The 12,529-nt window shown below is 39.3% G+C and overlaps 1 protein-coding gene across 1 annotated transcript in view; it reads right to left on the bottom strand.

Moving 5' to 3' along the window:
* Window positions 1-12,210, bottom strand: part of ERCC6L2 (ERCC excision repair 6 like 2) — a 31,660-nt gene extending 19,450 nt beyond the window's left edge. Inside the window, exons 1-5 of the mRNA XM_041399462.1 lie at window positions 11,965-12,210; window positions 8,981-9,408; window positions 4,616-4,735; window positions 2,942-3,135; window positions 1,110-1,271 (exon numbers count right to left, since the gene is read on the bottom strand). Coding sequence (XP_041255396.1) covers window positions 1,110-1,271; window positions 2,942-3,135; window positions 4,616-4,735; window positions 8,981-9,408; window positions 11,965-11,986 — 926 coding nt within the window. The 5' untranslated portion in view covers window positions 11,987-12,210. The remainder of the gene's footprint in view (window positions 1-1,109; window positions 1,272-2,941; window positions 3,136-4,615; window positions 4,736-8,980; window positions 9,409-11,964) is intronic.
* Window positions 12,211-12,529: the final 319 nt, after the last annotated feature.

Below are 12,529 nucleotides of genomic sequence, written 5' to 3'. Positions count from 1 at the left end.
TCTTAAAGTAGCAGTCACTAGAGAAACTACTAAAAAATTTAAGTACAAATAGAAATATATACTATTTTAAGACATGCCGTTTTTCCTTTGTCTTCTGTGATTCTCAAATGCTAAGACATACCCCTCAGGAAAATGGTTTCAATCTCAAGAAAAGAAAAAGTTTAGCAGAACAACAGAAATCGCAATTATATAGAAGCTCTAAACTACAAGGCTGCTAGTGGTTAAGGAGCCTAAACTGGAAGCTAAGCAGTCATGTTTTCAATTTTTACTGGTTTTATGAAATCAGAATATACAATTAACAGATATTATAATTAACTAAATAAAATCTTGAGAAACACAATAGTAGAAAGAATTAGTAATTTTTGGCAGCATTACACATTGGAACAATTTACTGACAACATCAGCATAGTTTTAATGAACCAGATGCAACACTAAGCTTAGAATATTCTTCCTGCTATTTCTGTTCTAAATATCCATATATTTGAAGTATACTTGCTTTGTTCTTCCTCTGCAAAGCATTCCCAGGAGATTTAGATTTGTATCTACGGTCAGTTGCACCTCTCCTTGACTATTAAAAGTTTTTCGGGACAAGACGGTTACTTTTCAAATATGTGCACTTGTGCATTTTGAAAAAAAAAAAAAAGGCAAAATATTATTACTTTCATCCTCTAAGCAGGAAAAGACCTGCCCATCAGAAAGACCTGCGCACACTGGACAGAGCAAAGTCACTATGTTGGTCAAGGCTGTGTAATTCTACCGGGCGAAGGACAGAAAAAAAAAAGGAAAAAAAAAAAAGAAAAAAAAAGGAAACGGAAAAGGAAAAGGGTAATATGGGAGGTGGAGGAAGAATAATTTTAACTACTTCCCAAATTCCCCAAAGAAGCCAGCTGGGAAGAACTCCAAATGTATTAAGTAACTGTAAAATACCACGAGCTTACCTCCCCAGTAAGTTATATTCTCAAAAAAAAATCAGGTGTTTTGAAGCTGAGGGCTGTGTTTTGTTGTTTTTTTATAACACAGATGGGTCCATACCATCCAGTCCTGCCCCAACCCCACTGCACAGTCAACACACTGAAGGGCTTAAACATAAAAAAAAATATTTTATTTACCAGTCCATAACACACCAAAGTTCCTTCATATTGTTTTGAAGAATGGTTCCAGTAAGACCTATGCGAACACTGCATTTTAATGACTTCATGGTTTGAGTTATTTGAGCCTTTGGATTCTTGATTCTATGTGCTTCGTCCACTATCACAGCAGACCACTCTATACTGCAGATCAAAAAAAGATTTCATTAATTGACTTGTCCCATCACCCCACATACGTACAAAAAGTGAAGTCAGTCACACAAATAGCTGTGATTATAACACATCATTACTTTTTGATTTCCCTGGTTTTTTATATTATATCACTCCACTTCCTTATATTGTTTGTTTAGTAAATTCAATTAACATAGCTGAACATAATGGCTAAACTACATCATCAAATAAATGAGCTACTGTTACCTGTATCAAGTACTTTCTGTGAACAAAGAAGCTTTCAATCCGTGGACCAATGAATCCAGCGTATCTCACTAAAATTAACTCCACTCATAATTAAGATTTATAAAAAATAAGTAAGTCTCTGAAGGTAAACTACGCTTAACATAGGTATGTTTCATTTCACCAACAAAAATTATCCAAGGCAAACACCAGTGAACTGAAAACATTTCAATCTGCATGGTTTTCTACAATGAAGTATCACTCAAGAATATATATACAATACCAATATAGCAGAGGAATTTTGATTTTTTGGGATTGTGATGACAAGGAACATAGCTATAAGCAATGACCAAAAGATATTTTGCAGTCAGTTCAAGAATAAAACATAGGAGTCGAATGACCCGCATACTGAGATAATAATAAAGTCTTCAAGTTCCTAGGAAGAGATTTACTAACTCTATGAGTTCACTTTATATATATTAATCTTTCAGAACACAACCATATCCAGACTGATATGCTGCAAAGGATTGTTCTCCTTACACTGACAGACAGATATACCTTCTATATATCTTTTAGTAGTCATCGGGTTTCAGGCAGGCAATTCCTCCATCTTTCAGAGAACATTTCATAACTCTGTTACCAACAAAGACCGGTTTTATGAGAACTATTCAAGCACTTACTGCTACCAAGTGTCCCATTACAAAGACAGTTGTATTGAGCTTGGCTGAGATGGAGTTAATTTTCCCACAGCAGCTCTCACTGGTCTGTGGGTAGTAGGAAAGGTGTTGTTAACACACCAGTGCTTTGGCTACTGCTGAGCAGTGCTGGCAGAGCATCAGCACTGTCTCTCAACATTCCCCCCACATCAGTAGACTGGGAATGGGTAAGATCCTGGGAGGGACAAAACTTGGCCAGTTGATCCAAACTGACGGAAGGGACAACTGATCTCATAGGCATCAGCACACATACAAAGGCTAAGGAAAGGAGGAAGAATGGGGCATTTGTTACTTATGATGTTTGCCTTTCAGAGCAACTGCTACGTGTGTGGAAGCACCATCTCCTGGGAAGTGGCTCAACACTGCTAGCTTATGGGAAGTAGAAAATAAACCTTTTCTTCTCTTTGTGCATGCCTAAACTTTTGCTTTTGCGTTAGTAAACTGCCTTATCTCAACTAAAGACCTGTTTTTTATCTTAATTTCTCTTCCCTGTCCAGCTGGGAAGGGACTGATAGAGTGGCCTGGTGAGCACCTGGTGTCTAGCCAAGGTCAACACACCAGAACTGGACAGGTTAAATTCAGTAGTACAGGATAAATTCAATAGTACAATGATTCTTCTCTGCCACACAGTGAGTCAATGGATTTAACAGCACATATGTTGTATGGAAAAAAGTCCTTGAAAAGAACAATGCACAATTAGATAGTTAAAATTCAGTGTGTACAAAAACATATAAAAACTATTACCTGTTAAATTCATCCAAATACAGGCGAAGTACCTCGTAAGTTGTAAGAGCAACTTCAAATTTCCCTTGCTTGATGCGACTCATGTCATCATCTTTTTTACTGCCATGTAAGACAGAGACTTTAAAGTATCCCCATGTGTCCAACTCATCCTTCCAGTTGTACAGCACTGAAAGAGGGGCCACTATGAGGAAAATCTGAAAACAAATATATATTAAAGTATCACTAGAAAAACCACAACACAGCTATTTCTCAATAACAGAAGTCAAGATCTTGACTATTTTACTGCTCTGAGCAGTCTGACTGTTTAATTCTGCCATTTCAAAGGACATATGCAAAATATCTAAAGTTAATATAAATTCAAAAATAATCAGTTTACCCTGAGTATGTATATAATACAGCAGAAAAATATTGTCATACTAAAATTAAATACTAAAAAGCACTACTTACTTAAATTATACTCTTAACAAATGCAGTAAGATGTGAAACACTATCATTTTGCATTGTCATAGCATCTGTATACCATAAAATGTTTTACAAATGGAAAAAATAAAAGGATGAAAAGGGTAAGCAGCTTCCTCAAATCTATTAAGTCTAGTCATCATGTGACTTGAAAACAGATAGTCCTGAAAAGAGTTAAAAAAACTAGGACAGCTCATACAATTCACTTAGTATCACATGATAATAAAATCAAAGAGGTACAAATGACCTTGGGACATTTTCAGTCCAACTTTATAGTCAAAGCAGTGGCAACACTGACTTCAAACCCAGGCTTAGCCAACTGAAGTCTTCAAAACACCATAAGGATGGATGGGGTCTACAACCTCTCTGTGACCTCTTTCAACATTAAATGTCCTCAAAGTGACATCCTTCCCTCACGCATAGTCAGAGTCAGAACCTTTCCTGTTTCTTTGCACATGAAGTGCTATCCCTCCTCTGTATAAGTGCTATACCCATTCCTCTGTATTTCCGGAGGAGCATATATCCATTATTCACAGAGCTACAGTCATAGCTGACTGTATGACTGTCACATGCCAGTCAAATTCTCTAACTATTGCAGCAAAATAAAAATAACAATGGAAAATAAAAATCACATGATTTCTGTAATGGGTAAAATTAAAACAATCTTCAGATCTATCTTATTCACACAGAACTTTTACATGTATCTTTTATTTGCTGTCACTATATTCCATTACCTATATTATCAACCAGACTTACTTCTAAAATTATGACAGCCAATCAAGAAAACACAGGACAACACAAGGCTATTAGCAATACTTTCCAAACATATGGATTTGTCTTAATTAAATACCCTGTTATTATAGGTACACATGCTTTTTTTACTTTAAAAATATCATCACACAAGACTAATTTTCTACTCACTGACATGGGCTTCTCAATGTACTCTAGTCACAAATCTAACCCAGACACCTCTAAATGTTTTCCATTAGCGCAGATGAAAAGTAGTAAGAGATTAGACAATAACAACTACAGAGAGAGGGCACTATGGCAGTCTGGAAAACTGAAGGCTTCTCAAACACTATTAGGAAAGGCATGAAATCCTACTTCAGCAGCTGAATTTTAAAAATTAATGTACGTAAACTCCTAGAACAAACGAACAAATCCAAGTATTGCCTTTCATCAAAATCCTTAAGCCTGCACCACTAAAAGTTGTACCTTCTTGGGGTTACAATCTGAGCCCTTTTTCATTGTCCGCAGTAAAAACTCCGGCTTATTATTTTCAATATCCTCACGTGTTCCCTTTTTGTGCAACACTGCAGCCAAAAATGAAATGACCTTGAAAAAGAAAACAATTCTCAGTGACTATGTATAATAAGAAACTGAATTAATTCCACAAAAAATAAACATTTAGGACAAAATCCTGGACAGGACTCTGGAAGGTGGTTTGGTTTGGTGGGAGGGGGAGATTTTTTCTAGGGGGTGCAGCCAAGGGGTGTTTGTTGGCTTTAAATAAATCTGATTTTAAAATGGGACCCCCTCCCTCCTCTGGATTTCCAAGAACTCCTTGAACTAATAAAAGCAATTAATTGCTCTATCTCACTTTTGTTCTTTAAGTAGAAATGCCACAAAAATACACAGGAGACAGAGTATGAATGAGTCAGAAAAAAATATGGATGAGGCTTGTCTTGCAACACTCCTCCTTTTCAGGGTACTTGAATTTCAGATGAGAAAACAGAAGGAACAGATATCCTCTAACTATCCTCTCAACGTTATTTCAGCAAAAGGAAGAAGAGGTTTATCCTACAGGTTTGTTTTTTACTAATACGTCTTCTGTATGTTTCATTCCTTCAAATTCCTGTTGTTGACATCAAAACAATTTTTTTTCTTTTGTGCTATATTCTCCCATCTGCCTCAAACCAGTCAAGGTGATTAAAAGAACACATTTATTACAATACACTGCAGCAAGGACAAACATCCCAGCACAGGCCATTCCAAACTGCTCCTATCATAATCCAAAACAGGAAGAAGGCAGAGAAAGATCTGGCCAGAACATGCAAATTCAAAATTCGCTTCAGATAAATGGTATCCAAGGACTAAGTAGCAACAAGGATCAGTTGCATCATCAGAGAGGTGCCCTTCTTTTGAAATCCCAACAGACCCCTTTTACTCAGAGCAGCTAGCTCCAGCCACTTCGTTTTTGCAGCTGCTACACAGCTGCTCATAGCAGGATAGAGGTAAAGCTATGTCCAAGAAAAGAACTTTCTCCCTCTAATGATAGGGAGAAAGAGCTAATCAGGAGAGCAGAGTGCAGAAAAATACCTCCCTGAAGAGTAGTTGGATGGACAGAAGAGAAGAAATCTATCATAGGTAAGGCCACAGAGTGAAAGAAAGGAATGTAGAATAAAAGTAACCCAAACATTTTTATACATAATATCTCATAAACTGAGGTTGAGATGAACTGCCAGTTTGCACATGTTGTTCAACGAATCACTTTTATTTTTAAATACTTTGAAAATTAAAATCAAATTCAACTGAACAATAAATCTCCATGTCTTTTCCACATTCTCCATTGGTAGAATTTGCATCACAAATTTCTAAGAGTAGAAAAGGCAGTGAAACAGCAACTCATTATCAAAAATCTTTGGCTTTTCTAGATAAAGCAAGAAGAAACCTAAATGCCTTGATAGCAAACTAGTTTACTGTAACCACACTAAGAAACAGCATTATTCTATTTGCCTTCACCTAAACTTCAACTTGATACAAAGGAACCATATGGTTGGGATAGTTAAAGCAAAAATCACGTCAGAAATACAAAGAACATTAAAATTCAAAGGATTTCTAGAAAAGCTTTTATCTCATGAACCATCCTATAATTCTGAAACAGTAAGCTTCAGCCAACTGACAATCATGAGACAACTTTTTTCTATATCAGTTATTCAATGAAGTTTAGATTTATTTTTTCATATGTACTAACTTTTTCTAAACAAGTGAATTCTACCATTTTACTTCATATCCACTGAACTACCTTTCCCAAGCTGAACTTGAACACAAACACTGGGTTTAATAAAAAATACACAAGATCACAGAATCATAAAACAGTAAGGGTTGGAAGGAACCTTAAAGATCACCTAGTTCCAACCTCTGCCATGGGCAATGATGCCATTCATTAGACCAGATTGCTCAGGCCCCCATCTAACCTGGTCTTGAACACAAAGGTTACTGGAAGGTCGTAATGAGGTCCTCCAAGAGCCTTCTCTTCTCCAGGCAGAACTGCCCCAAATCTCTCTACCTGTCTTCATAGAAGAGGTGCTCGATCCCTTGGAACACCTCCTGGCTTCCTCTGGACCTACTCTAACCGGTCCACATCCCTCCTGTGCTGGGGACCCCAGAGTTGATTGCAGTGTTCCAGGCGGGGTCTCAGAAGAGTGGAGCAGAGGGGAAGAACCACCTCCCTCGACCTGTTGGACATGCTGCTTTGGATGCACCCCTAGGCTGCGAGCATACACTGCTGGCTCATATGCAGCTCTTCACTCACAAGAATCTCACAGTCCCCCTTCTCAAGACTGCTCTCTACAACTTCTCCCCATTTCTTCTCATGTTTGGGAGTGCCTTAGCCCAGGCACAATATTGGACTTGGACTTGTTGGACTTGTTGAGTTTCATAAGGTTCTCATGTGCCCAATTTTCAAGCTTGTCCAGGTCCCTTTGGATGGAATCCCATCCCTCTGTTGTGTCAACTGCACTGCTCAGATTTGTGTCATTTGCAAACTTGAGATTGCAAACTTGAGATTCCACTGTCTGTGCCACTGAAGTAACCACTGCAGAGCAGTGATCTTAAACCAGAGCCTGAGGGACATCACTCATCACCAGCCTCCACCTCAACACAGAGGCATTGACCACAACTCTCTGGCTGCATCCAGCCAGCCAGCCAACTCTTTATCCATTGAATTGTCCATCCATCACATCCAGCCATCTCCAGTTTGGAGTTAAGGATGTCATGTGGAACCATATTAAAGGCCCTACAAGAAGCAGATACATCGGTCCATCTTCCCATATTGACCATTACCATAATCTCATTATATAAGGTCAACAGACTGGTCAGGCACGAGTTTGCCGCTGCCTGAGATCAGTCTCCTCAACCTTTCTTTTCTGACCTACGTACCTACAGAATCCCATCTTGTTATTCTTCACATACGATACTCTTCACATAAGATATTCTTTGAAATCTCTACCTTTCTTCTAAAAACTTGACAAAGATTAAAAGAAATGGCCATCAGATGTAAATTCCACACAGGAACACACTGTCACTGTGATAAATGTTCCTAGAGAATCAGCTCTGAGATTCAAAAATGCAAGATGCAATCAAGACAACTAAATTTAGTTTTTGCCCCCAAAGTTTACTATTATCTTTCACACATAGTTAGATAGACAGACAGACAGACAGATAGATATAGACAGATATTTCTTACTACATTAAATCATATTATTAGCAGTTCTGAGTAGAAACAGTCTTCCGTAACTACTGAGTTCTTCAACTACCACGGACAAGAAACATGGCCATGCTTAGAATGAAGCATCTGTTAACAGAGCATCACCAGCTATTTATACAAATCCAAACCTCTAAATGCTCTATGCAGGTTTTTGACAGTTTAGTTTACCCACTCCTCTTGTTAAGTTTGCTACAGGACAGCACTTTTTTGTGCTGAAAGGCATCTGTCAACATTCTCCTAAATGGAAAGACAATAGATACCACAGGCAATACCTGTCAGTGTATAAACTTGCATTGGACACATGGAGCAACACAAAAGAGAGTGGGACAAAGACGAGCTCGCATAGAACTCAAACCGCTCACTATAAATTAGACATACTATAGAGAATTTCCACGCATAAAATCACCTTAATTACAGAAAAGTGAGGAGAAGGTGAGGAGAAGGTGAGGAGAAGGTGAGGAGAAGGTGAGGAGAAGGTGAGGAGAAGGTGAGGAGAAGGTGAGGAGAAGGTGAGTAAGTGAAAAATCAGAAATTTAGGTCACACAGATTCAAAGCACAATGACAAAAATGCAGCTACACTTTGTCCTCTCATCAATCAAGCTGCATTATCAAAAGAGTGATGGAAGTAGCATGGAACACCAAAGCACTCTTTCCAGAGATGGGAATGAAAGTGTCAATTCTTTTGCATTCCCAGAACACTGAAACTATTTGTTTTCAGAAAAAAAAGAAAAAGGTATTTTAAAAGCAAGAGTCAGATAAGGGTGTCAAGTTCTTTTAGTGTACTCCAGTGCAAATTGCTTTTATGATAGGCAGGCAGCAATCCTCAAAGTAAATTCAACACACTAACACTTTAGCTATCATAATTACTCATGCTTATACTAAAAGGAATCACATCCCAGTTTTATGGCCTGTAAGGAGTGAGTCTTAAATCAGCAACGCACTCCTGGCTCTGAGTACTGTCCTGGACATGTCCTGCCTCAACCATCTCTGCAACAGCAGAGGGAGGTTTAAACTTCATAAATACAATGCAAAAATATTTACAGATCCCAGAAAATACTATATTCTCCCACTGTAACAAACGAAAAGAATACCTGTATTGTCTTTCCAAGGCCCATATCATCTCCAAGAATACACCCTTTTTTATTAGCATAGTGTCTATACAAAAACTGGGCTCCTTCCCTTTGATAATCACGCAGGTATCTGTTAATTGTATACGGGATAAAATCGCCATTGTCAGATAATTTAAAAGCAACTCCAGGAGATGGAAGATTTTGGTCAGGAAAATATGGCTTTTCCAGATCACCCTCATCAAATATTAAGCTTTTCCAGGGTCCTCTACTGTCTTTCACTTTACAAAGTTTTGTTATTAGTATTTTCCTTTCTTCAGACTCCAAGAATGATACAACAGCAAATGATTTTCCATTCTTGTCCGTTTCAAGAGAAGTTATTATTCCTTCATGAAGTTTGCCATTTTCAAAACAAGGGGCAAGGCACTTCTCCCCAATACGCCAATGATCTACTGAAAAAAAAACCCAAAACCACACATAGTTATAAACTGGCCTGATGGACAAAGTATTTAATTTCTTCACTATTAAAGCAATGGATACAAATTTAGTTTACAAAATGCATACGACTTCATAGAAACACTTTATTTAAGGTAGAACTAGAATCAAAATAGCAGTTACTGTTTACAGCTAGACATAAAATTATAGTTGCTCTAACACCACTATTTTAGAAATAACAGAAGGTGTATAGGAAAAAAAGCAAAATACAGATTCCAATGCATTAAGTTAACACAGTGGCTTCACACATGCAAACACAGCAGTATGTATCAAAGTGGAAAGACCCCACATCACACTGGCAATGAAAAACAACACAAAATACCTCTACTAAAAATAAAAACCAAGGTCTTCACTCTTCACAGTAAAAAGACCTCACAAATAATGGCCGCACACAAAGTTTTCCAAATCTGAACTGAGAGAAAAAGGGGCATTCTTTTCAAGAAGAAAAAATTTCTAATCTTCCCCTGCTCAGTCATCCCAAAACAAAGGGATACATGATTCATTTCAGAACCTTTATTGTTTCTTATCTATTGCTGGAGTGAGTTTTGATACTTACAAGAAAGTCATTATCAATTACCATGAGATGCACCTTTTTTATAGGAAGGAGTGAGCCAGGGAGAATCTTCCACCAGAGCAAGTATTCATCATTCTATGAGCAGTGGTGGTATATATTCCTGGACACATCAACCCAGACACTTTTCAGAGGTAAGGAAAAAAGTTCTGAAGGCAAGAAGCTCCACCTTTGCCTATTTTAATGTTTCTGTATAAAAACTGCAAAAAGACTGGTTCTCCTCACCAAGTTCTGAGCACCTGGAAGCATACACTTACAGGACTGATGTTCACAATGCATTAGTTAAATCAATGACAACCATAATTCATTTACTAAATTGATTTAACTTACATACATAATGTATTTAATTCACATACATAATAACACAGAGAAAACAAAAGCATCCATTTAGCCAAGCCCACTATTCTGCAGCCAGCATTGGCCCTAAGCTGATGTGCAGGTAACAATAAAAACAGTACAAGCCTACAGAACACCCCTGTTCCAAAATTATTTTGCCTCTATTCTTTTAGTTACAGAGATTTCATAGGCCACAGGTGGTTTGTCTGTTTAGTAAATATCAGCAGACTGCTCTCTTTCAAGTAACTCCACGCCCCTTTCAATGCATGCAGATTTGTAGCATTTGATTACCTCTGACTAAAAATATTGTGGGTCTCCTCTGGATAGATGTCACACCTTTGCCTGATATGAACTTCAATCCAAAGACCAAAACTGATGGCCTACTAGTTCTCATACTAACAAGGTCATAAACCAAAGCCTCCCCATTCTTTTCACCATTTTGCAGATCTCTTTAAAAAGGGCCCCATCATCCTTATTTGGCATTCAGCCCCACACCCTGTGACCTCCTACATAAGCTGCTCCAAGATGCTCAGCCATACCCTCAGATCTTCTCAAAGACTTGAAGCTCAAATGTAACTTCCTGAGGCAAAGGGTGAAGTACAGGCTGTCTATTCAACAAATCATACATAAATAATACTTAAAGATCGTGGCATTTGTACACATCTCTCATCTCAACGCAAAAAGATGAGTAAATTAACTTCTTTCTGCAATTTCATGAGAACAGGAACCAAAACTGAAAAACTGAAACCAGCTACGTACAGCACAATGTTATATAGGCAAATCAAAGTTAAACAGCAGAACACTTCTGTAATTCCTTTTTTTACAGTAGTGAAGGAACATGCAACATGTTCAGAAACTCTCAAGTTAAAACCACGATTTAAGATGACAGAGTTTTTGTTTTTATTTTTAATAAGATTTTATTTGAGGCTAAGGAGTTGCATATGGGTCCTCACAACTAGAGTTCAGGTGCAAGGTGGAATAAATTATACTGGGCAATTGCACTAGTGTTACTAAACTCCAAACTTAGTGAGAAGCAGGGAACAGAATGAGAAAAAGGCTGAGACATATAATGGTATTAAGGACACCATTGCTGCAAAAGGCTAGAAAATAATGCTACTAAAGCCAAAGCATGAACCGCTTAGTTTAACTAGCCTGATTCACCAAGTTCTTGGCTTTTGAATTAGAACTATAATTCATGTGGACCAGTCTTTAAAAACAAAGAAAATTATCTCACACAGCTTCCTATCATGGGTATAGTACACTTGCCACCAATGACGAAAACTGGTATTTAAGATGCTTACCTGTACTTACGCCTTTTACTACAGGTGGAAAAAAATGTACTACTGCCAACATTAACTGTACTAAATCATGGTGGTAATGGCCTCCTGTCACACACTAGTTCCTTTCGACCACTACTCCTCTATGAAATTATGTCGAACGCTTTCTAACTAGTGAGGGTTGACCACTTAATTTAGAGCGCAGGGTTTCGTTTTCCTTTCGGTTTTGTTTTTTTTTTTTAATTTATTTTTTATTTTACGCTCTAATAAATTACTGTAAAAACAGAATTCGAGGATACTGTAGAGCAAGACACATGGAAGACGCTTACCTGGGACACCATCACCACCCATTTTAACTTTTGGCCGTGCAAAGCCCGACGGGGCCCGCGGGCGGAGGCACCGGGGGCGGACGGGCACCGGCGCGATGGGAACCCACCGCCGCCCCTCCGCGGGGCGGGTCACGGTGGTGCGGGCGCCGAGGGAGCCCCCGGAGCGCCTGAGGCCCCGTGGCTGTGCCCGCTCCCCGCAGCGCGGCCGGGCCCCGGAGCGCCGCAGCCGGCGCCTCACATCCGCCTCGCCTCGCCCCGCCCGGCACGGGCAGCGGCCGCGCGGGTATCGCGAGATGTGCGTTGCCGTGGCGCTCCGCGCTCAGCGGCGCCGGCGGGAAATATCGCGAGGTGTGCTGGCGGAGCGAGCGGGCTGCGGCCGGGCGGTCGGCGGCTGGCTCGTGCTGCCCGGTAATGCTGCGTCCGGATCTGGCATTCTCAGGAGAAGAGAGGCTTGGAGCTCTTGGAGTGGGTGCAGCACAGGGCTAGGAGGCTGATGAGGGGCCTTGGGAGCGTTTCTTTTGTGAGGACAGGCTGAGGGAGCTGGGCATGTTCGTTGTCGAGAAGA

This window comes from Onychostruthus taczanowskii, unplaced genomic scaffold, assembly GCF_017590055.1.
Source record: "Onychostruthus taczanowskii isolate IOZ18803 unplaced genomic scaffold, ASM1759005v1 scaffold160, whole genome shotgun sequence".
Classification (NCBI taxonomy): Eukaryota; Metazoa; Chordata; class Aves; order Passeriformes; family Passeridae; genus Onychostruthus; species Onychostruthus taczanowskii.
The sequence above is the reverse complement of the archived record's forward strand: the minus strand, read 5'-3'. Positions and strand labels throughout refer to the sequence as shown.